Genomic DNA, 25,643 nt, shown 5'->3' with positions numbered 1-25,643 from the left:
GAAGTAAGTGAAAGACCACTTTCAAAATCATGGTATCACATCGGGACCTGGAGTTTATCACCAGCACCAGTGGAATTTGGGAATGTAGTGGATTAAGACTGCTTCTATGCTGGCCATTATTACAGCCAGACAAGTTTTTGAACTCCATGCATCATAATTCAATATGAAATGTCTGTATTCAGTTTTGGAGTATAAGCATGCCATGCTGAATAGCCAAACTAAAGGAATTAAACACAGCAGCATTGTAAAAGCAGTAGATTGCCAGATTTATTACTAAGACAAATGTGCCCAGATCAGCAATCAGTCCAGTGAGGGATCCTGAACATCATGTGATCACCGGTCAGATCTCTGGCCAGCAATTTTATATGCTTTTAGGGGCACCATGAAAATGCTCTGCTGTCTAAAGACAAGTTAATGCATTGGGTAAAGAAAAGGATTGTACAGGACTGGAAAAATACTTTTCAAAACCATATCAGTCTTAAAACTGAACGTGATGCAAGTAACCTTTTGTGCAAATAAACAAAGCAAAGAAAAAAAATATATATATATATTTTTTTACAAAATATGCTCTTTATTTCATCTCTCAAGATCTCTAAAACAATCATTTCATTAATCTTACTAATCTCTATAATCAATCTTTAAGAAACATGTCCAAGAAATGTTCTCCTTTATAAACTAGATGCACATCTTTTAGACAGATAAAGGACACTCCTATCTCCGTTCCTTGCCTTTGACTAAAATAAAGCAGGCAAAAGGCATCATTTCAAAATGAGGTCACAATAGCAGCATTTGAAACAGCAGCAGTATCTTTCTATTATGTGCAACCAGCCACAAACACACAAACATATACATGTACAAGTTGATCTACAAAAAGACACCACAAAAGTTCCCTCATTATGGACCTTTTTTCTTTTTTTCCAAAAAAATATTTTCTTTTTTTGATTGAACATTTCAACAGTTATGTCAGGGGCAAACATGTAATATCAAATAGTCCAAATAGAAAAAACTCTTAGTTTTTTCTTTCTCCTCCATCATTATAGCAAACACATGAATAAGAGACACAGACAAAAGACAAAAACAGAAAAAGAAAAGAAAGTTTGTCACAGTTGGTGGCTTTTAACGCATCTATGCATCAAGCAATAACTTCTTCACATTCTAATAGCACTCTAAGACTGTGAGCTTAGCTGTGGGCAGCAGATGGCAGTAGTAGGTCAAAAGAAGTCCATATTAGTGTGTGTTTTTTCTTCCAGTTGTATTTCAAGTCCCCAATCATCTACAGGTGCAGGATTCTGCAATCATGTCTTCATATTCTTTATAGACAATGCTGCCATTCTTTTCCATCATCAGCACACTGATAGGTTTGTATTTGTAAGGCACACAGGATGGCAGTGGGATGTCAGCAACACCAAGCTCACTGATGACGGTCTGGACGATGGCATGGTTTGGCGAGTTGTAGCCATAGTGTAGGATGCGAGGACAGTCGCCCATGCAGTAGCGAGGGTTGTACATAGGGGGTGCAATGATCCAATGGTCCCAACCAAGATCACGGAAAGCCACACGGTATGAGTGGAGCTTGCACTGGTTCTTGCCCACACTGTTTTTGGACCGCTTGTAGTTAGGAATGTCAGACCCGATGCTGCCAAGTTCTTTGGATCGGCGTAACCTTGAGCCAGCGTGAGAAGTGACTTTGGTGTACTTTGTCCATTCCATAGGATGTTCCTCTTCTTCCAAAAAGAGAAGCAAGGCAGGAGCTCTCAAGTGGTTTTGTGGTGGGAAAAGTCTCTTGCGTGTCCTGTGTCTTGCAACAGAATGAACCGGGCCAGATTCCCAACACTTGTACTGAACATAGAGGACAAACAGACTGCCTCTAAGTAGAGACACATGGGATGTGACATCCGATTCAGTCCACATGCTTTGTGGGCCCAGAATGACAAAGTCTGTGTCATTAGTATGCTTTGAGGAGGAGACTCTGGCCTCACACATAAACAGAGGGTATAACGCCACAGGTGACCTCAGATGAACGAAAGATGCCCTGTGTAGTTTGCTGAGTGGGAGGTTTTCCAGTTCATATTGCACAGTGTAAGTATACAGCAGGTCTGACCAGGGCAGGGAACGGGGAGAAAGAAAAACATTTTCTGAGAAGCAATCAGCTTAGTGTACTAGTTTAAACTCAATCTTGGATATACTTTAAAAGACTTTTAAAAGCAGCTCATCATCATTTGCTTAAAAATGAAACGATCAGGTGCTTATTGAACTCATTGCATAATCTGAATATGTTCATGAACTATAGATTAGTTTGAAGATAGAATGTAATTAATACTTCCGGTCACAGCAGCACATATCAAGTCAAAACGTAGATCGTGGGTGAGTGAAGAAAGACTGAATGAATGAATGCATGAATGAATGGATGCATGAATGAATGGATGGATGCATGAATGAATGGATGGATGCATGAATGAATGGATGGATGGATGCATGAATGAATGGATGGATGCATGCATGCATGCATGCATGTATGAATGAGCTTTACCATTTGATGAGGAGTGAAATCTCTTGCTTGTAATGGACGCATGAATCAACCTGACGGTGTTGGACCCAAACATTTTGCGTTGTTTCGGCTTGCCGTCTATATTAGCTGCTTTTCTATACAGACTCCACATGAACTGCAGGCTTTGGTCTTCTGTTTGTTTGTTGTTAAACGCGTTAGTGTTAGGGTTTCTCTGTTTTGGGTAGCTTTTTCGGCGACTCTGTTCTGTCGTCATCACCCCGATACGTGACGGGGGAAAGGCCATTTTATCGGCCGCGCACGTGAACGCGGGCAACAACAAAAAGAAACACGACAGTACACAAAGTCTGAGGAAGCCGTGACTGCCCACAGCCTTCATCTTTAACTTCTGCCACGAACGAGTGCAACCGGCAAGGCTACCATCGTCAAAGAAAGTCACCTAAATGCTGTTTGACGGACTTTTTTGCGGCCTCACAATTACCACATTAGCGTGTCCGTACCTGCTGACGTCACGACGCAACGTCACTCACCTGAGACATGCACCTGTTCCAAGGTGTTATCTCTTCTGTGGGATCGAATATATATATATTTTAATGCTGTCAGATGTACTTTATAAATAATAATAGTGACTAGAATTGAAATTAATTTTAATTCCTCGACCAATTGCAACACCAAGTGAAAAACTGTGGTCTTTTATCACTGAAGTGGGTTAGGGTTTAGGGCTCTTATGGACAGTTTTACTCACTCAGACCTTGGGTACAGATGGATAAGTATTGAACACACAATTTCCTAACAAATACGTTTTCTGCTATTATTATTATTATTATTATTATTATTATTATCATTATTATTATTATTATTATTATTATTATTATTATAAAATGAAAATTAAACAGGGTTCTCTGAATGTTTAGCAGTTCTAAATGGGTTCTACATTTTACAAATTTTTCATTTTATTTTATAATTCTATAAAATTCTATAATTTCTTTATTTTATAAATTCTAATTTCTAAGAATGTTGTGTTGTGTGTTGTGTTGTGTTGCTTTTTAAGGCACAGGTTTAGTACATCCTGGCTAGAGTGGGAAGCTTACTTCTGTATGCTGACCTGGGTGCAGTTTGGACAGCTTTTTTAACAGTTAACTGTGGGATTTGCGTAGGAGGAGCTGTTTCACCATCCGCGGAAAAGCTGGACAACGGACAAAGCAGCGGTTAGCACTTCAACAAAGTCCCGCCCCTTTAGCTGTGTTATATTGGACTCTTCCAGTGAAACTCGACCCCAATCGGCCGTTCCATCTGTCAATCAAATTGACTTTTTCAGCCTGGAGCGTTTCCTTTACGCACAAGCGCAGCATGCCCGTCCTGAGCAGCGCACCCCTCCTCTCCTCTCCCCTCCTCTCCTCTCCCCTCCTCTGCCTCATATCCCGAGTTGTTGTTGTTAGTGATGGAGACACAAGAGTTCGTGGTGTGAGAAGTGTGAGGCTCGAGTGAAAAAGTCCCGGAACCAGCATGGAGACCGTGGAACAACTCGTGACCTTTAATCACATCCACGTCGAGTTGAACGGAGGCGCTCCGTGGGGATTCACGCTGAAAGGAGGACTGGAGCACGAAGAGCCGCTCATCATAACAAAAGTAAGTGAGACAGAAGAAGAAGAAGTGTGGAAGTAAAAGTTCACGCTTTACTCTTGGTTATTAGGCAAAGAAGGCGCGCGCGCGCGTAATCATATACTGGAGTAAGGGAAGAGACATGTGAACGTGTTTGGCACTAAAGATGATCGTTCAGTTACTTAGAATAAACTTGGAACAAAGTTTGTTCAGGAGTCTGGCGTCATATTTCGAGTACAATTTTCTGCTTGCATGTTGCATGCATTTAACTTTCAAATCTGGCCAGTTGAATTCCGTTTGTAGAGTTCTTGCACTCAGTTGAATGAATGACTTGAGGGTTCCTGAGCGCTGCTTCCTGTCTACATCCATATAACTGAATTGACACTTTAGTAATAATTGGAGTGTTTTTGTGCAAACTCTTTAAATCTGGAGAGTTTCCATCTCGGCAAACGTCAAATATTTTAATTGACATGTTTGTTTATCTTCTCCACTTTATGCTGGAATATTAGCAATCAGACAGGATTGTCCTTATTTCATTTTATTTGGATTTTTTTTAATATGAAGCATATTTCCAACTCAAATATTGGAAATTAGTTAATTTCTTTTAGTGTTTTACAATTTTTTTTACAAGAGCTAAAAAAAAAACACTTCCATTTAAGTTGGAAATATGCATCATATTAAAAAAAAGTTTACATTTTGCAAGCAGAAGCTGATGTTTTTATTTCCATGTTTGTGTATACCTCAGTTGTGTATAGTTTTTTCCTGGCTCTTTTCCCAGATGTTGGACAGTTTTTTAAAAACAGCACATTAAGGCAAGGTTGTAAACCAAGCACCCTGGGAGTTTACCTATACATGCATTTACCACTCATGCACATAGCTACCTTTTTGGGCAATGGAAAAAATATTTATTTTTACTTACTTGAATGAGACCTACACAGTGAGATTTCAGGAAAATCTATAGGTTTGAATATTTTTTATATATATATATATATATATATATATATATATATATATATATATATATATATATATATATATATATATATATATATATATATATAACAACACAAAACAGTTGTCATTTCTTTTTCAAAAGGAGTTTCATGTAGCGCTTCTTTTACGAAATCATGTACTCTCAGCCAGAACGAACCCTTGAGAAGTCATAACTTCTGAAAGTGCAGGTTTAAAAAGCATTTTACTTAAGTCTTACATATATTCTTTTTTTACATACATATATAAATGTTGGAAAAGGTGAAAGCTCTGGTTAGCATCAGCAGGTTATTTATTAACTTTGCAAACAGATGAACTAGATATCAGACATTTATTTAATCTCTATATTCTGTCTCTGGTCAGTAATAAATCAGACCGTTTATCTCTACTGCTTTCCCATTCAGCCTCTGCACGTTAATGCATTTCAGTGCAGGAAGTGGTGAGAGAACTATATTTGATTTTCTATTCCTATGTCAAAAGTGTTGATTTATTTTACTTGAATGAAGATGTTTTAGGGTACAAGAGCCACAGAGATCACATTCCCAGACTCACCCCCCTGAACTGATGGAGGGGGATGGGGAGGAAGCTGGGAGAATGCGGGAAAGGTTTGGGAGGTGGGGGAGAACTTGGTATGAGTGTAAGAAGAAATCAGCTTACTTCACTCTTATTTTGAGCTCTCATCTCAAATACATTTTCTTTTTATCTATTCGTTTCTTTATTTGCATAATCCGGGATGTTAATGCTTCCTACATGTAATACTGTTGTCTTCCGTGCAGAAGATCTTTTATTTTTCTTAGTATTATAGAATTGAGACACATTTCCAGAGGATTACTGTTGGTCTGTATTGATTTCAAGACAAGCATTAAATAACCTTATAGAAGACAAAATCTGTGTAAGTGTAGCCAGGCTTTATGGTTATTGTATACCGTTTTCAGGGTGTATTGATGTGGTGTGCCCCTCCTCTTCCAGATGGTATCGTGTGCTGCATGACTTCTACTCCACCCAGTCTCAGATGTGTCCTAATGACCTCAGGGTCTTTATCATGATCTGAAGTGTGACTAGTGTGATAAAGAGGCGTTATACTGTATATATTCGCTATATTCTGATTCTGCATTTTCACATCACCAGTGTAATTGAACTTTTAATCTGGATTGAGGGATGTTGTTCAATTGTGTAGTCCATTATTTCTATTTTTTTCTATCTTTTTTAAAACCTTAACTTCATTTCAGGCCTGGAAGGTGTTCTAAATGAGCAGCTAAATGAGGGTTTTTAGTTTATGCATGCCCAATAGAGTCATGTAAATCCCTGGGTAATCAGTGAGCTATAACCACACATTGGAGGCTGGACCATGGCCAATCTGATAACCCCATGCTGCACTCAAGACTCACCTTCACTTGACAACTATGTTGTATTTGATTTGGAGTTTTCTGTCTCTGAGGCCATTACGTTGTGGCTCTATTGCTTTTTGCCAGGGGGCAAATTTTTCAAGCAAAGCTATTTACACATTTTCCATCTGATTAGAGAGCAAATCATGATCAGCATGTTTGATGGATTCTTCCATCTATCAACCAGCACCGGACCTATACATTAATCCCATTGTTTAACTGGCATGTTGTGCAAAGCAGCAGCAGCCTGGAAAATGCTACTGATATGTCCAGTCCAGCACTGGCCCTGAATAACAGATAGTAGCAGACCCCTGCTACATGAGAACTATTGCAGATTAGAATTTGATTTTGACGCCTGAGATAGGCACAGGCTCCCCGTGACCTGAGAAGTTCGGATAAGCGGTAGAAAATGAATGAATAATGACACTTATGAATGTTTTAAATTAAATGTAAGGTGTAGTAAAAGAAACTTTAAATGGATTGATGACTGCTGTTGTAAGACCCAGTCCGAAGACACACGGACTGTGCTTTATTTCTGGTACAAGTTTACCACGGTTTTGACTGTCGTGTAACAGCACCAATTTGACTGTTCTAAAATGTCCTGTTATCCAGTCTAAATGTGTATAGATGTAATGCAGATGCAAAGGGTGGCACTGTAGGGCATGACATGCTAATGGAAAACTGCCACTGACTTTTCCATGCTCCCACTAAACCACTAAATAAATGGCAACTAATCTCAAATCTCTGAAAGGCTCTGTTTTCCCCCATTCTGTCTCTCGGTTGCTTAGTCTCAGGGTTTGGTATGGAAACATTGTGCATTCCCTTGCTTCTCTCATTTTCTGCTGTGAAGTTTATATAGACCACAGGGCACTTTAGTCATACTTTTCTCCCCTCTTTCTAATTGCCCAGTGGAACTTATTCCCAGACACACCATAGTTCTGGGATAAAGGAGGAGCCCTGGAAATGTTCTAAACATGGAAATGTTTCACTGATCCATAGTTTCAGTACATCTGCTGAGATTTCAAGGCTTTGCATTCATTCAGCTCCATAATATCGCAGATGAGCAGCATGTGAAGAGAACTGCTTCCTCTTTTCTGTCATCCAATAACTACAGGCTTCTGTTTCTGGAATGTTTTCCACTAGTTAAATCAGGCACAGTATCTGTGTGACTACTGTTTGGGAAACATCACCATGAGGTAATGAGTATTTTGGTACTACTGATTTTATGGACTCAATGAGGAAGTGGGTGAAACAATGTTTTATTTCGATGTTGTACTGGACTTTACAAAGTCTGTAGCTGATTTTGGGTGTGGGAAGAATCTGATATCTGGTAGGAATGTGAGTTTGGCTCCTGTAGCATTTGCCTTGGGTGGAGGAGATTTGATGGAGAGAGAGATATTTGGGGTCTTATTGCTTCATATAAAGTCCAGCATATTTCTGTTTCTATGCGTTCTGCTTGGTGTGACAATATTGTGTGAAAGTCTACAGACATGCTCTGGGGTTTCTGTGTGATTTAAGTGAGAACAAGAACAACATGCTTCCTTTAAGCTGAGATCTGTTAAAGTGGAAGAGAATAAGATGCAAGTAAGCACTTCATACTTCTGTAGAAATTCTGTGCTGTGGAACTGTTTGTTTTTTTTGCAATCTTTGCAATCTTCTGTTGTCAAGATCTGAGAAGAAATTTATACACAGGTGCCAAGATCTATGTGGTGTCAATCAACATCACATATTATTCCCATCTCCTGTAAGACTTGATACTGACAATCAGATCAGATTGATAATGCTCTTAATATTTTTACTTAGCAAGTTATCTTCTAACATTTAAATCTTGCTCTAAATATATGAAACATAATAAATATTGTTTGAGATTTTGAAGTAAAAAAAAAAAAATCTTCTGCAACTTTTATGGAAGTGGGCAGAGAGAAAGACAGTCAGAGAGGGAAATAAGGGGGAACTTTGTTTGAATGTTAGTAAAGAGTACAAGGTCATTCCTCACACATTACATCCTTAAAAGACACACCATGGCCCTATTCACAAGCAGGGAAAACAGAGAGATGGCAGGTCATGTATTGAGCTGTCATGGTGCTCTCTCCCTCCTCTGCACATTCATGTTTGATATGACATTGACAAATCAATCTGTCTTCACTTTGACCCAGAAGGTCACAGACTCTCTGACACCACCTGTTGTTCTTTTTTTGGAAACATATCCTATAATAAGCTTGATGCTTATGATGGAAAACTAAATAGTGCCCTTTTAGCACAATGGGGTTTTGTTGAGCACTGGCCTACATTTGCCTGGGTTTGCCTTTGTTTGAATTAGGAATGTCACCTTTTCCAGTTAGCAAGCAAGTTGCCAAGTGCACCAGGAAACTGATGAGCCTTTAATTTGTCCTTTCAAATTTTAATTCGGTGAAATAAATACTAGATCGTCCCCATCAGGACATCTTTAGTTCATCTTGTTGGACACATTTCAAAGTTGACTTCTCACCTCTTAGTGGGAATCATGTTATTATGAGAGTGCATGCACAGCCTCTGGAAAGGCTTCAAAAGATCAGTGCATGTCTAAAAACATGATTGATTGCTTCAGGATGTGTTTGAATATTTGCCAGCAGCGATATGGTGTCTCAATACTCATGTAAATTGAAATTTAAGTACCATTTGATACACACTTGATTTGAGTGTATGACTAAGTAATGGAGTTCAACAGAGCCAAGTTGTTATTTAAACTGTTGGTTAAAATGTAAGCACGTTCGTGTGTGTTATCGTGTTGTCTAGAATAGGGCTTTAGTAACCCAAGGCATACCCTGACCGTGAAAGGGTTTTGTGGTTCTTACATGGGTAGACATGTTGACAACATTGTACTGATAATGAGAATTGGTTTATGATTTGTTTGCAGCAATCAGAGCTGCTTTTATAGTTTGTTTTTGAAGCGTGCAGAGATCATTATGTGGTATGAAAATGTGACTGTGGGATTCTTGTACAATGTAAACCATTTGAACAGGTTTAAAGTATTAGTATATTTTTACTTTTTGTGTTTGTGTAAAGGTAACATTTAATATTATTACCCTTATTTCGACCATAGTGAGGCTTTTTTTGTACTTATCTATTGTGGTTGTAAGTATGGGAAATGGTTTGACATGGTTCAGGGCAGCTTGCCACATGTATGTGGTTGTTTTATTGGGAAAACTTTGCAAATTGTAGTTGTGAAATAAAAAAGTACTTTAAAACACATTTCTCCATGGAGAGGCGTGTCTTGCACCCTTCTTCAAACTTCAAGACTAAAAGCAAGACAAAACGTTCTCTGTAAAGTTGTAGTAAATTACGGAACGTTTCTTCATTAGGAAAGAAAAAAAAAAAGCTTTTAACTTGCTTGCATACAGCCTCAGGGTTGTGTGTCACACCTTTAAAAGTCCAGTAGCACAATGGAACTTAAGTTTTAGTCAGGCTGCAACACGGCTCAACTCGCTGAGGTAGAGCACACACTCATTTTTCCCAGCTTTAGCCATCAATAAAGCCTTTGTCACCCTCTTCTCTCACACTCTGTCTCTTTCAACCTCCCTCTTTCTGCCTCTATCTTTGCATCTCATTTTAATCTCAACTTCCTCATTTTGATTCACAACTCATTTTGATTGCTTCTACTTTGTTCAATGCAAGTTTCTCGCTGTCTTCTGCATTAAGTTTGTGTCAATGACAGGATTGGCACAATCAATGGCGTCCAAGTGTGTATCTGTGCTCTAGCTTACCCTCCCTCTCAATCAGTAACTCTGTAGCTATGTGTTCAAGGACAACCGCTGACTTAAGATATGGGAGAACATATTGATAAGCACTTTTGTTGTGGTGTGTGAGATTAAAGAGGTTATGTGTGTGAGTGTGTCTTGGGGATGGGGGGGTTGAATGCAGATGTGTGGTGTGTGTGTGTGTGTGTGTGTGTGAGGGAGGGGGGTGTTACACATTCTTACACATTCATAGACAAAAGCAGTGCTCCAGAGAAGAGGTTACTCACAGTGCCCAGCTCCCATTCTGAGCCTGTGACGATTACAGTAGCTGGGAGTTAGATCTCGTTATCTGAATGTATTCACTAATCATGAGCATGCACTAACCTCCATTGCTTAGTAATCACTTCACTTTAGCTGCATTGCTTCGGGATATGCATGTAAGAGCCCTATATTTCAATGAAGTGACCTATTGAGCCCATTTGGTGAATTAACATATTTTATCTAATTCCTTTCAACTTCTTAGTCATTGTCAGTTGTCTGTCATTTCTTTTTAGAATCAGAATCAGCCTTATACACCAAGTGTGCTCACACGCACAATGAATTTGTTGTGATTACAGGAATTCTCCTAAACATAGTGTGTGTGTATATATATAAACATAGACTAAGTGATAAAAAGATAGAATATAAATAATATACAATGGTGCAGTTGAGTTCTTTACTGATGTGCCTAATAAGTACTGTATATTACAATTGTGTATACTGTACATTTAATAAAATAACCACTCTTTACAACTATTGTGATGCAGAAAAGCATCTCAAGACATGTTGAATGTTGAGTGTTTTGTTGGGTAGACTGATCAAAATATCACTTTCCTGTATCATACTATTCAGTTTTGCTAAACAAAGTGGAAACGAAACTGTGGAGATTTGACGGAAACAAGTTGTAACATCCACAAAACATTCAACAGACAAGAATGGAAAGTGAAGATTTAATTTAACTTCCAATTCAGTCTTGCTGTATCAGTGGACGTTACACTTGATGAATTTATTTAAAAATGTATCATGACCTTAAGAAATCTAAATATCATATTTTGTCAGTGCAAAATAATAATTTAAAAAAGTGTCTTTTTTGATTCAGTATGTGCCGCTGGAGTTGTTCCACACCAAATTTGGTGTACCATGCCTTTATCAAGCTCACTTTGTGCACCGACCTTGTTTGCTTGAGCCCCTTCTGTCCATTGAAGGGAAAACTTTTGACACTTTGCCAGAAGTTTAAGGCCCTGATATAAGAGTTGTGGTCGGGTATCCACATACATTTGGCCAATTTTCATGTGTGTGTGTTCTTATTCTAATTTGCACTAGAAATTTTGATATTGTTCTGAAACAAGAAAACCAACTCGTCTGCAGTATCTGATCCTCATGCCAAAAGCAGCAGAAACAAAGTGGACAAAAAAAATGCCCAGTCAGTGTTTTTGGGCAGAAACATTGGTAAAGTATCACATTAAAGAAGGAGACAGACAAACAAAGAGAAAATTTTCAGACTCAACAGGAGATGTGGAAGCTTCTGGAACAGGAGAGGAGTGTATGTGGGATTCCTCCTGCAGCTGTGAGGCCTTGTCGAGCTGCGACCGCTGGCACATTCTGCAGTCCATGGCAGGGGGTTACTGTAGCGACTCTGCTTTTGATTGGTTTTGGAACCGAAGCTTTGTGTGTGTGTGTGAGAGAGAGAGAGAGAGAGCGAGCGAGAGAGAGAGAGAGAGAGCGAGAGAGAGAGAGAGCGAGTGAGAGAGAGAGAGAGAGAGAGAGAGCGAGCGAGAGAGAGGGAGAGCGAGCGAGAGAGAGCGAGCGAGAGAGAGCGAGCGAGAGAGAGCGAGCGAGAGAGAGAGCGAGCGAGAGAGAGCGAGCGAGAGAGCGAGCGAGAGAGAGAGAGAGAGAGAGAGAGCGAGAGAGAGAGCGAGAGAGTGAAAGTAGAGATATTTGTGTTTTTTGAATGGTTCCTCTTGAATGAAGTTCCCTTGTGGCATTTGGTATCAATTTCCATGTTGAATATGTATCAACACATGCAGCTAAACTAAATGATATGCACTCAAACACCAGGGAACTATTATTATGTTACAGTCAAGGAGAGAAGGAATATGTCACACACAAGCTCTCCTTGTATTTGTCTTAGGCTCAGGTTTGTTGCTCAACATAACAGACTGCCGTAAGTGTTCATCGAGCAGGCGTTTCATGCACACTGTTGATATACACCATAGACACAGGGGAAAACTTAGCATTACTTTAGGCTATTGTTTTTTCATATGGATCTGCCTCAACCTAAAGTAAACATCTGATGTAACATTTGCACTGCTTTTCTTTTCTTCCATATGTGCCTTTCATCCTTGTCATTTTGTCTTTTTTTGGATCTTCCCACACGTAGATGTGACAGACCTGTTGCTTTTTCCTGTATTCTCTGTATCAATAAAGCGGATGAGAATCCCAGTCTGTACTGCCTAGACTTCCCGGAATGTCTCCATCCTATTCACTTCCTTGTCTTTCACACTGCTTTACCAGTGCTCATGTTTCAGCCAGGACATACAATCTGGGGTAAAATCAGTCATTGTTTTGTTTTGTTTTGTTTCAGCTGCTAGACAGTGGATGTGTGTATGTGTAGTGTAATGTAATTAATATATATATATATATATATATATATATATATATATATATATATATATATATATATATATATATATATATATATATAAAATCTTATAGTTTAGTCTAGTTTGTGGGTGAGAGGAAATGTTTTTACTTAGGCATGTTATATCTGTTAGAACAGATATAAATAATGAATAAATAAACGAAGGGATGATTGGGGTTATAAGAGAAGAGGAAGAGAGAAAATAGGGAAAGATGGAAAAAGACAGGGAGATGACTCTTTGTTCACAGAGATCATGCTGTTTCACGGGAACAGATGTTGCATGTGTTAATCATTGCCTGTCATCTGACGCGCACACACACACTGTCCATATAGATGTAAATGAATGAGTTCTCTGGACTCTCACTAATATATATCATCTTCTGACACTGAAGCTTGACCAATTTTACCATGACTGATATATAAGTATTCACATATAAGTGCACGCAGGAGAGGAATATCTGAAGCACAGCTGTCTGACAACAAAGATGACCAACTCCTACATGCCATAGACCTGGAACATGTTTATTTGTTAGGCATATGGTCATGAAGAATTTGCAGGTTTTTTCCTAAGGTTACTTTTGTTAATATTTTTATTGTTTAAATGCAGCCATTCTTTTGCTCTGCATGGACGATAGCAAGACAGGAGACTTATTCAATCGTGTCTGCAAAGGAAATAAGAGTATAAAAAGATTAGCTACTGAATTCCAACTTTTAAAATTAATAGTACCGGCATAAAATCATACTGGGCAACTTAACATCAGCAGCTTTTGTGTCTGTGGTCATCCATGAAAAATCCCATATCAGACAGGCTTTCATAGACCCACTCTCAAAGGATTCACAGATTATGGCCAAAATGTAAGACATTTCTCACCCACACCCAGAAATATCCACGCTTTGGAGACTCTGTTTCTGGGCTGCATGTCTTTGGCTGATTCTATGTTAATGATCTTCTGACTGGGGAAATCGTTTCCAGCATTGATAAAGAAGCATTTGTCTGAAAGCTGCATTCTTGAACAAGTCTGCTCCCCAGTGTTCCTCAGTACTGGCCTCTTTTGGACACCTTCTTGAAATATGGGTCCAAATAAGTGTGTTGAAACTCATCTCATAGTTCTTTAGAGACATGTTTTGACATGTCTTTCAAATGTGTTTGATATGCTAAAACCCCTCAGATTAGGGATAAGTGTGGCTATTTATCTCCTTCCAAGTGAAATCATCTTACTAATTCCTGCTTCTCTTTGTGTCATAAACGAAGACCAGCTACCTAAATCTGTTTTTATCCACGGTTTTCCAAAAGAATTTTGACTCTTTCTGCAGGTTAGCTCTTAAACATAAGATTGTTTACCTTCAATGCATGCCCTGGGTTTTCTGGCCTGTGAGAGATTGTTGAGGCCCATCAGGTGACTGGACAGCTGTGTGGTGCCCTCATGTGCCCATATGTGGCACAATGGTGGGCAGTGAGCCAGCTAGCCAGGCAGGCAGAGCTGGACGCACCCTGTTATTTATAGAGCATTAGCAGAAGTGACCTCATCCAGTCAGGCTGGAGTGTGTGGGCTCGGACTCAGAGACAGCAAGCTCATTCTTCTCTATCTCCTCCTATAGACGTCTATTGGCAGTCTGGTTTGGCTACTCCGAACAAATCATCCTGCTGTGTGTGTGTGTTTTTTTTTTTTTTTTTTTTTTTTTTTTTTTATGTTGCTGGTTTGAAAAAGAGAGATGAGCAGGTCTTTGGTTCATGAGCTCACGAATTCTGCTTCCATTTATAACGGCCCAAAGAACCAGATCAGGAACAAGCCATTCTACTCTAAGAGAATGAACTTGTTATTCAGTTCAGTATGAATGAATTTAGTATTTTTTATACAATATATTTTCTATCTCATATAATTAATTGCAATGAAAAAAAATGCAATTTAATTCACTGCTTTAGAATTCATCGTTGTGTTTTTAAATTTGGTTTTGAAATTGTGTCAAAAAGATGTTATAATGTATAGTGTATCCATCTTGTGATTATTTGTTTTTATATATATTTTTTTTAAATAAAGAATTTACATAGTTCCAAATTCGCAGCTTTGGTTAGAGAGGTTTTTTTTTAGGTGACTTCCACAGTGTATAAAATTAAATAATCATCCCTTGCTACCAAAACCTTCTTTCCTGTTTTGTCTTGTTTTTCTGGCTAATACATAACAGAGAAATGACGGCTCTGAAGGATGGATATATTTTTTTTTACTTATAATTGTTTTACCTTTGTTGTCAGTACAATTCAGTGTTGACTGCCAACATGATGAGAGCAGGCGTTGAGTCATTTTGCTGTAAATGTTGTTGCAGATTACACAAAATGCTCTTGGTCTTTTGGGCTGCCTTTATGTTGTTCAAATGATAAAAACAAACTTTTTTTATAGTTATATTGCTGCATTTATTGAAACATGACATTAGATTAACAATATAGAGGCATTGAATAATTTGATTGTTTGGCTGAAATCCAAATTGATCAAATTCCTTGAAATGTTCATTGATTCCATGTCGCTGGTTTCTTTCCAGAGATTTGGAGCTTGGGATTGTGTGGACACTTTTTTGGCAACTGCTAAGAATGGCCTCTCAAAGCCACTTATTGTATTGAGGCTACTCCTACTATGGGAGTTATAATCTTCTAGCCTTGTTCTGGTAATTTAAGATGGCTCTCACCTCCTGAGGCTGAAATGGAGAGTGTATTTTATCTTGCAGAGGAGTGGCAGGAAAGGAGGTACAGTGATGCCATTTGTTTCCTTTCCTCACCCACTGCCTGTTCCTCATTCCTCCCACCATTTTGTTTTCACAAATGAAATATGATAATTAAAAGCTAGAGAACATTGAGCTCCCACTACTTGCAAGCTGCCTCCTCAATACCATTGTCTGCCAGGTTCTTTTTGAAGAATGGGGTGCAAATTTTTTTTATTTTCATGGAACATTATAAACAGGGAGGTGGCTTAAAAATGAGGGGGACATTAAAGCAGAATAAAGATGGAGGACCATTCCAGAAACCATAAAAGCCTTCTTTGTAAAAAATGGTTCCTTATGGTCACTGGGGAGCATGGAACAAACTAGCTGGTACATATGCCCAAGCCAAACTCACACACACACATATATACAAATACACATAAAGAGGACCAGTGGAACAAAGGTGTGGTGTGTGCTGTGCACAACGCCACAGTTATTTTCATCTCCAACCTTCCAAGGAGTGCATGACCTCGAGAGAGATGGAAAGAAAAAGAGAAGGAAAGGTAACTGTGGGTGGACATGGTGAGGAAATTAAAGACAGGGCGGGACAGATTAAGTCCATGGGTGGAGGTGTAACAGCTTTGTAAGGTTCATGTGGCGTGCACCAGTGGACACTTACAACTCCTCTGAGGCTGCTGCAGAATGGAGAAGGTCTGTAAGAAGTCATTTTTCTGTTGTCTTTAAACAAACTTCAGACTGTCTGGATGTAACAAGGATGGAGTGCTGTTTATTCATGGCTTGAGGCAACCGTGATTTGTTTTAATGGAAGCAAGGAGCTAGATATCATAGAGATATATCTGTTTGTTCTTGGTTTTCTCTTTCAAGGGCAGCACTCAGTCCTGGGTTTCAGGAGCTGTGAGCACTTTGGAAACTGATGAGGTAAGAACGAAAGAGTGTGACTGTGGTTTATTGAATGCAAAAGGGTGTTTGGCTGCTGCTGCCGCTGCCGGCAATGTAGGTGCAATAAATTTTTGGCTTTATGCAATAGCGTTATAAATCCCACTATAAAGCCTACCTGGGCTTGGTTTGGGCCCTGGAAAAGTTTTTGTTCTTTTTCCACAAAATTGGGGTCCATTATTCTAGAGGGCAATAAAAAGGAGCTCTTTTCCTTTAGCTATATTTAGTATTATAACAGTGTATAGCTCTAGTGTAAAGTACCAGCTGTTTTATAATAGACATTGCAAGAATGGATCTGAAGAGGAAACAGCTACCCCATGATGGAAATGTACACATCTAAGTGTATATATAAATATTTTAGTATTTGTGAGGGTGTGTTTCTTTTTGAAGAGTGCTATCAAGTATCTCTATAAACCATTGTACACCATATGCAAAGTAATTCATATTTGCCCAGGAGCATCCAAGATGAATAGGAGAAAATGGAGGGTTATCAATTTCCATCATATCATTCATGACATATCAAATATCAAGTCAAAAGAGAGAGAGAGAGAGAGAAAGAGAGACTCTGGTGTTGCATAACTAGATAAAATGTTGCTGAGTCAGGTTGATGATGCATAGAAGAAAATAAGCTGTTTTTCTATAAGAGCAGGATGATGTGTGATCCCACAACATTCTTGAGTCTAGTGCGGAAATATTTTGAATCTAATTTGTTCTCCTTAAAAACTATTTACTATTTATCTTCTCATCTTTTTTATAGTAGAAATGTGGCCCTCAAATCTGTGTAAGTGGGTGTGATAAAATAAGGAAGAAACAAGTCAAATAAGACCAGGTAGCATGTTGTGTCCATGTTATATGCATGTTAAGAGCATAATCAGGTCAGAGAGTTTTTCTCTTTTGTGCTTGCAGTGTACTTGAGTCCTTGCAGGGACCCATCCTTCTTTCATGTCTAGTGATTCTTCCGTGAAACCACAGTGAAGTATTCCTGCAATGTTCAGAGGCACTCTCCCACACAACCACAGCCTGAACAACACTTATGTGTTTATTTAGATTGCTGCAGAGAGCTTCGCAATTACTATGGGAGGAGAGGGTGAAGTAAGTGTGTGCGTGTGTGTGTGTGTGTGTGTGTGTGTGTGTGTGTGTGTGTGTGTGTGTGTGTGTGTGTGTGTGTGTGTGTGTGCTGAAGGGCCACATTTGGACTCTGTGTGTGTATTTACATGCCTCCAACTGTTTAGCCTCAGCACTGTGTTCTAAAATTTCCCCCCCATTTTAAAGCCTTTGAGATAGAACAAAAGAAAAATGGAGAGAGGGATGAAGTGACAGACAGCAGAGAGCTGCAGGCATATGGTACTCATCATACATAGACACAGAGATTGAGCTGATGGACGTTCACAAAAAGCAAAGCTGAATCCACTTTGTGACAGGTCTCAGCCTGTTTGCTTTACACTCAACTATACATTGCATTTAGATACTTGTTAATCCCACAGAATGGATTACTAAGATTAACTGTTATTGGAAACACACTTCATTTTCTGCCCTCTGACCTTGTGAGCGGTGGCACAGCTCACGGTTTTATCAGTATTGCAAGGTGCTGAATAAATGAGTGGTCTATTATTTGCGATGAGTTATTATTTAGCATACTGGGAATTGCTAGTGTAATATGCTGTTAATTATTACTTAGTCATTTCTAATATTGCTTATGTAAATGATATTTTAGAAATACAATTTTATATCGAAGACTAACAAAATATTTTCTAAAAATCAATGAAGTGTATAATTAGTTCATTTTTATTGGAAAAACCTTTGCTGTCAAATTATAGCTCTTTGGTATGTCCACATTGGCCAACACTGATTTTATACAAAATCACAGGTTAATCATTACTGTAGTGGACCTTTTTACACAATCGTGGATTTTTGTGACTTCTGTGGTGTTGTGGGTTGGCTGAGATAAGATAAGATAATTCATTCATCTTAAAAATGCTTTTCCCCATTTTCCTTGGAGGTTTGGTTGCCTTTTAACTTCCACTGACCATTCAGACTTTATTTCTCATAAGGTCACTACCAACAAAAAGAAGGTGAAGGCTAAATCATGCTTCCATTTCAAACTGCTGCTTAGGCTCAGAGCATGCTGCATGTTAGAGCGAACAAGCACACTCAATATCTGCCCCTTTCACATACAGATCTTTTTAGTCTTGCTGGTATTGACGGGGTGAGCGTATGGCATCCAATAAAGCATGCCCAGTTTTGTTCCCTTGGCTCCCGGTATCACATGGCCGTAGCATTGTCAATTAGAACTCATGATCCTCCTCCAATAGGGCGAAGGCTTTTGTGTCGTGCTGTCTAATTGGAAATTCAAAAACTAACTGTCCTTAGTCTGATATAAATAAATAACATGCGCATAAGCAGCATAGAACTTCACATTATACTCATCAATGCTGTATAAATGTTGTCTCTAGATTTGTATAGACTACATTGTAGATAACCGCTTTGGGCACTGCATTATAGACCCAGGCATCACTTTAAATATAATGACGACATTTGATTTTGTTCTCAAGCCTGTTTTTACGAAATACAATAGCTCTATGTATATGAGAGTAAAGAAATAAATGAGAAACATTTTCAGACACCATGAGAAATCTTGATACGCTGTCGTATGGATCTGTTTCTGACTGGGTCTGTGATTGTTTTAACAGCCATTGTTTAGTTTTTTTTTTAAATGTATGTATGTGCCATATTATTTAGATATGTGCCCCCTTTTATGGGCATTTAATCAGTATCCTAGGCATGGGAGTGTGAGTATGGGAATTGTGTCTGTTTACAGAACGGTAAGTTTATTTGACCTTTAACCCTTCTGTACTGTTTCACAGATAGAGGAAGTAAAGAAATCTGTCCAGAGAGTCTGCCTGACACAGTGTATATGTGTGTAATTAACTGGAGGCCTGTAGTATGTGTGCGTGTGTTTTCTCTCTGCGTTTAACCCCTCTGTGCTTTTGTTATTTGTGTCTATAACAGTATATGTACTATGTACTGAAGTTGATATTTGACACAATTTTGCAAAGAAAGATGACATGCTGTAAAAACGTATCTGTCTATCTTTCTGTCTGTCTCTCGCTTTCTCTCAGATAGAAGAAGGAGGAAAGGCAGCTGAGTGTAAGAAGCTGAGGGTGGGAGACGAACTGGTCAACATCAACGGATCTGCACTCTACGGCTCCCGACAAGAAGCTCTGATCCTCATCAAAGGCTCCTACAGAGTCCTCAAGATTATTGTGCGCAGGTACAGATTTCTACCTCCCAAAATGCCCCTTTACAACCACACCCCTACACACACCACACACACACACACACACACACACATTCACAAGTATGCACATGTGGATAGGAAGGAAAGGCTGTGGTGAGGTGACATCACCATTGTGACCTTTCAAAGTTTTTACAGAGAAACTATATGAAGGAGTGTGTGAGAGAAAGACAGACACGTATATATGGAAGTAGCCTCCCTGTGTGCGGTGTTTGTTTTAGTTAAGCTGATATTGGGCAGATGAGTATTAGGTCACTTCTGCCCCATGAGTGCTGTATGACTCACCCACTGCTCTTTCACTCTCAAACCACCAGACCAGTAACTTCTACATTAGCCTGGAGTTAGCAAACTTTAAAACTATTGAATAATTAGAATTAATTCGTTAGAGACACTCAAAATGTGAAGTAAAAAAAAGGTAATGTAATAAGTGTCAGAGGTCAGTCCAGATCTTTACCTGATAAATTAAAACATTTAAAAGCCGTCCACATAAAAGAGCAACAGAATAGGAAAGATGTAACAGAGCATTATTACTTATATTTATTACTATTACTCGTTACTGCACTTAATTGTCTGTCCTTGTCATTTATTTTAAATAATATATTTGAGTTTTACTTACTCCATTTCTATATTGGATTCAATTTTCCAGTACTGTATCACTACATGCATATGTGATATGGCTTTTATCAATAAGGAGTTGATCTAAATTCCAAACAAATCTAAGCAAATATGAGATCTAATGCTCATCACTGTAATATATCTGTTGCTATCTAAATTGTATTTACAGTATGTTAAATGTCAAACTTTCATCATGCTCGCTAACGCACATGAAGCTGTTGTTTATTAGCTATATCTAAATATTATCTTATATTTTCCTACATTAGTTGGTTCTTTGGTTTTTCTGTAGTTGTAGTATGTATTTTGATATATTAAGGCAATTTGAGAGTTGTAACTTAAGTGAAAAAATAGATTTATTAGAAATAGTTTATTTAGATGAATAAATGCCCTTTCACTCAAATAAAGGATTCGATTTCTTTTGCCACATGTGACAGAAGCCTTTCAGAGAGGCAAGAATTCTCCAATAACACCAATGATGATCATATTGGTCAGGTTTAGTTCTGAAAAGCTTTGTACTATAGCCTACAACCTTGAATCTTATTAAACATTAGGTTTGCAAGTAAAGTTTTAAACTGTTGGAATCACAATAAGACTTTTGAACATATGAGTATTAACATAAGGACACTAGTCAGTATTATTCCGTGATGTGGCCTATACCTAATTAGAACAGGGGAAACACTGAGAAGTCCATGGAAATGTATTTCTCTTCATTGTATACCGCCTCCCAGTGGAGGAATCCAGCACAACAATAAATGTGTGCATGAATAGCAGCTTTCTTCCTCTTACAAGGTTGATTGCAGGAGTTTGACACTGTACATGCATTAAGAATATGTGTGTTTGTGTGTTTGAGGGGTTGATGTTTGTAGATAGAGGGGATTTCCTCACTGTTATTTAGCTGGGCAATTCCTCTCTATTAGTTAGCAGTTACTACTAGCTACTACCACATCATGAAGGGTGCTGTACACAAGAGCGTTCCTGTACATTACTTATAAACATTACGTATAAAAATGTACACAGGCCTTGAACAGAGTTGGGGCAAAGGGGATGAGGAGAGAAGGATTGTGGGTTGGGGTGGTTGGGGGAGGAAGGAAATGGAAAAATTCCTCCTTATTTCATATCCATTTATTTGGCAGCATTTCAGAAATACACCACTGAGTTTCAGAGTTACAAGCATGCCTGTGTTTTTTCTCTCTGGATTTCAAGGCATCCCAGGTCAGTGAGTGTGTGTCTCTACTCTGTGCATCTCTGTTCCTGTGGTTTAGTGAACTCTTGTCACACCACCAGGGATTAAACTGGTGAATACGGGGCCCGGATAGCTAGTTAGGGTTGTACTATATGGGCAGATTATGTGTATGTGCATGTTTTTTTTGGTTTGTGTGCATGTGTGAGGATGTGAATTATGAGATGGCTGGTTAAGAAAGCACACTTCTCTCTTTCATGATTCTTGGCTGTATATCACAGAGCTCCATTGTGTCGTTTTTGGGTGATGCAGGTTAAGCTTGTTGCGTGATTTAAGGCCTGTTTTTGTGCGTTTCTTGTCCTTCCATTTGTAAATTAAAAAAAAAAACAAAAAGCATCGTGCATGGTTGCTGAAGTGCGTCTTGATGACAGCCTCTTAACACTCAAACATCCTGGGCAGCTTTACTAAGATGTAAGTATGCCAGTTTTATACATAGAGTAGGTATTAAAGCTTCTCAGTGTGTTGGACTGTCTATTATTGCATGGCTCTGTTTGTTCTGTTTCCATGGCATTTTACTAGACTAGAAGGTTTTACGTTTGACAAACAGTGTTCCAATTTCAGAAATGACTCAGTGAAAAAGTGCAATAATGAAAAAAATGTAGCATAACGTCTGAGTGTGTGTGAGTGTGTGTGAGTGTGTGTGAGTGTGTGTGTGTGTGAGTGTGTGTGAGTGTGTGTGAGTGTGTGTGAGTGTGTGTGAGTGTGTGTGAGTGTGTGAGTGTGTGTGAGTGTGTGAGTGTGTGAGTTTGAGTGTGTGTGTATTGTATGGCTACTGGTAACGGTCATGTGTCTGTGGCCAAAACTCATTTCCATCCTTAATAAAACACAAAGGAACATGCAGGATGTCTTTTCATTTAGAGCCATGTTTGTTATGATCACTGCCTCCTGTGTGTGTGTGTGCGTGTGTGCGTGTGTGTGTGTGTGTGTGTGTGTGTGTGTGTGTGTGTGTGTGTGTGTGTGTGTGTGTGTGTGTGTGTGTGTGTGTGTGTGTGTGCGTGCCAGATGCCAACCATCTGGAATCCAAACTCAAACTGAACTGGCCCTTTACATGCCTCCACAATTCAGTTCTCTCTTCTAATTTTATTTTCACTCAGAGTTTCCCACTCAATACTAGTTGTTGCCAGTTTCCACCCACAATCTTTTTTCCCTCTTGCACAACAGCTAATTACCTTTCAGGATGATTACTCTGGGACAGTTATCACTAGTCACTGTATCTTTTTCTTTTCTTCTTTTCTGCTTGTACACAATTGTAGGATGTATGTAACATGCTTGGCCAGTGTGTGCTCATGATGCACTTTTACCATTAAGCTCCATCTGTGTCCTCCTCTTCAGATGGGTGTCAGAAGATGACGCATGCAGTAAATAGGATGTTTGTAGTGTTCTCTGGCTAAAAACTGTGCATATCTCCTTCCTGCTTACATACATGCTATTGTTCAGTGGCAAATGTTTAAACTGGTTTTTAGTCCATCCCTGATTTTTTTGTTTTTGAGTTGGGTTTTTCTACTCAAATCAAATTATTGTCTTTCTATACAGTTCATTTTCTATAAAATCCAATCCTGTACCACCTTCTGTACCTCTGTACAGTGTCTGCCAAGGGTGTGGTGTTCATCTTGCAGTGGGCAATTCCTTGGGAAATTCCTAGTCACTTGCGTCACACTTCCTGGTCCTCCCAGTTGTTCTTCCTCCTGCTGCTTCCTGTTTCAGTTGCTGACTGTAGCAGCATGGTTAGTCAGTGCATTCACAAGGCTATTAACAGCAGACTGACGGTTTATCCCTGCCCAGGACAAGCAGCACAGGCCATTGTTTAGACTGTGAGTGTATAGGAGTGAGACAGATGAGTGCACATACAGACATACACACAAAGGGAGGGGTGAATGCTGCATGAAAAAAACATAAAAGAATGAAGTGTTCCTGTCTGCTCTCTTGTACTTTTCTTTCTTTATATAAGAAGGGTTGAATCAGTATTATTCACTATGGAAAAAATACTTCCAGTAAATACAGTAGTCTCACGCACTGTTATCAGTCATGAAAACAATCTTCTTTATACCACCACATCCATGAAAAACACACAAGAGAAATGTATCAGTTTATAAGCATTTATTTCTAAAAAGAAGAAAGATAGCTCATTAGATCGATAGTTTATTGTACCATAATGTCATAATAAGAAGTATTTACGTCAATTACCTTTTCTTACCCTGATCGCTGACAGTTGGCTTAGATGCGTCATGACCTGTAAAACAAGAAGTTCCATCATTAAATGTGAATGACCAGAGCTTTAGTGTCGTAACCAACTCTCAACCAACTTAAAGCAGCAAATGGCCTAAATGCTGTGCTCCCAGCAGGAGGGCAAAGTGGGAAGAGACATTTGGAGAATCTTCTGTCCCAGACTCCACTGACAACAGGGTCAATAACATCCCCCTCTATGAGCTTATGGGCCACAGGGGATGTGTCGGTTCCTTCAGATCTAAGAGGGGTTGAGGTGGGAAGAGGAGAAACTGACAAGTTCAGGGTGAAGAGTGCCAGGAAGTTTCCAGAAAAGCACTTTGAGGGTTTGGTTAGACCCCCTTCCTGCAGTGCCAAGGAACTTCAAAAACAAAAGAGCTGAAGCTCTTGCCAAAACAATGGACATTCCAAGCATTCTCAGACCCTCTCTCTCTCTCTCCTGCTCCCTCGCCACTTATCTATGTGGTGAATTTATGGATGTGCATGTATGCATAGCAGTTCACCATGTACCTAGATTGTGCCTGTTTATTTTATAGGACTATGTATTGTTTAGTTTGTGTACAGGATTGAATGAAATAAAATTTAAAGACATTGAAACATGTGAAACATGCAGAGTCATCAGTGCAGTCTGTCTGCTCAGTGTGGGGAATGGGGCCAGCTGCCATTGGGATTCCATCACTGTCTGACCACACAAAGAAACACGACTGCTTTTTATTAGCAGTGCTAATCCTGGGAGGCTACATCTTTCTTCACAGCTACATTGCAGAGATAGACATTAACCAGAGCAGGACTGCACACATGCAGACAAGATGTGGCCCACAGTCACGATGGGAATGTGTGGGATCAGAGATGGACATCATTGCAATCATTACTAAATGGATTGGATGAGAGAGCTGTAGCCAATTTGTGTGTGTAAGTGGGGGCACCCAAGCTTGTTTTATATGGCATGCATGTTTCATAAACCTAATAAATAATATATATATATATATATATATATATATATATATATATATATATATATATATATATATATATATATATATATATATATATATATATATATATTTCATAGCCATTTGCTATTAATGTTCTTCAAATTAGTGTTGTTGTACACTTTGTTGTAGTTGACCAGCACCTGATGGCAGGACTCAACACTCCATTTAACCTACATTAAGAAAGCCAGACAAAACTTGATTGGGGAGTATTGCTGATAAGCTGTTTGTCTGGAGGTATTCTCACATACATTCTTCTCATTTACGAAAATTCTTAAAGTGAGATAGAGGCAATGAACCCAAAACAACAAACAAGCCATTGTACTAAGAAGGCCAGTTCTGGACAGCTCCCTTCCTGAGGGGCTCAGTTTCATACTGTAGCATTAATGCCCAGAGCTCTGATGATTATATGGAATGCAGGCAATGTGTTTTGGGGAAGTGGATGACTACAGAACAAACAATGGTGATTGGAGACTGCACGAGAGACGAGTATCTGAGTGTGTATGAGGTGGGGGGATTTGGATGAGGGCAGTTAAGTTAGATGCCAAAAGTCAGAATAAACAGGGACACCTGACCGTTCATTCCAACAAACTTGCTCACACATTTAAAGGCACTGGAACTTGATGATTGTGAAAGGAATGTACAAAGTGTGAAAAGCCACTCTTTTAGACATTTCTGTGTAAACCAGCTTCAGAGTCTTCAGAACATGGAGGGGAATTCTCACCGCATATAAACCCATCAGCCATAACAT

At 39.0% G+C, this 25,643-nt stretch overlaps 2 protein-coding genes across 5 annotated transcripts in view; one reads left to right on the top strand and one right to left on the bottom strand.

Moving 5' to 3' along the window:
* Window positions 1-550: 550 nt before the first annotated feature.
* bmp15 (bone morphogenetic protein 15) lies at window positions 551-3,052 on the bottom strand. The gene is made up of 2 exons (XM_027134496.2): window positions 2,531-3,052; window positions 551-2,096 (listed from the first exon to the last, which is right to left on the bottom strand). The coding sequence occupies exons 1-2, from the start codon at window positions 2,883-2,885 to the stop codon at window positions 1,270-1,272; spliced, it is 1,182 nt and encodes a 393-aa protein (XP_026990297.1). The 5' UTR covers window positions 2,886-3,052; the 3' UTR covers window positions 551-1,269.
* Window positions 3,053-3,605: 553 nt separating this feature from the next.
* The window catches only part of shroom4 (shroom family member 4), a 35,210-nt gene continuing 13,172 nt past the window's right edge, over window positions 3,606-25,643 (top strand). The window contains exons 1-3 of one of the 4 annotated variants that reach the window (XM_047811889.1): window positions 16,258-16,281; window positions 16,456-16,509; window positions 19,647-19,798. In XM_047811889.1, coding sequence (XP_047667845.1) covers window positions 16,273-16,281; window positions 16,456-16,509; window positions 19,647-19,798 — 215 coding nt within the window. In that variant the 5' untranslated portion in view covers window positions 16,258-16,272. Of the gene's footprint in view, window positions 4,136-16,257; window positions 16,282-16,455; window positions 16,510-17,586; window positions 17,620-19,646; window positions 19,799-25,643 lie in introns of those variants that run through there. The other 3 variants (XM_047811883.1, XM_027134491.2, XM_047811893.1) reach the window with 3 other exon arrangements.

This window comes from Tachysurus fulvidraco, chromosome 1 (assembly GCF_022655615.1).
Source record: "Tachysurus fulvidraco isolate hzauxx_2018 chromosome 1, HZAU_PFXX_2.0, whole genome shotgun sequence".
NCBI lineage: Eukaryota > Metazoa > Chordata > Actinopteri > Siluriformes > Bagridae > Tachysurus > Tachysurus fulvidraco.
This window is presented reverse-complemented; position numbering and strand designations above follow the sequence as displayed.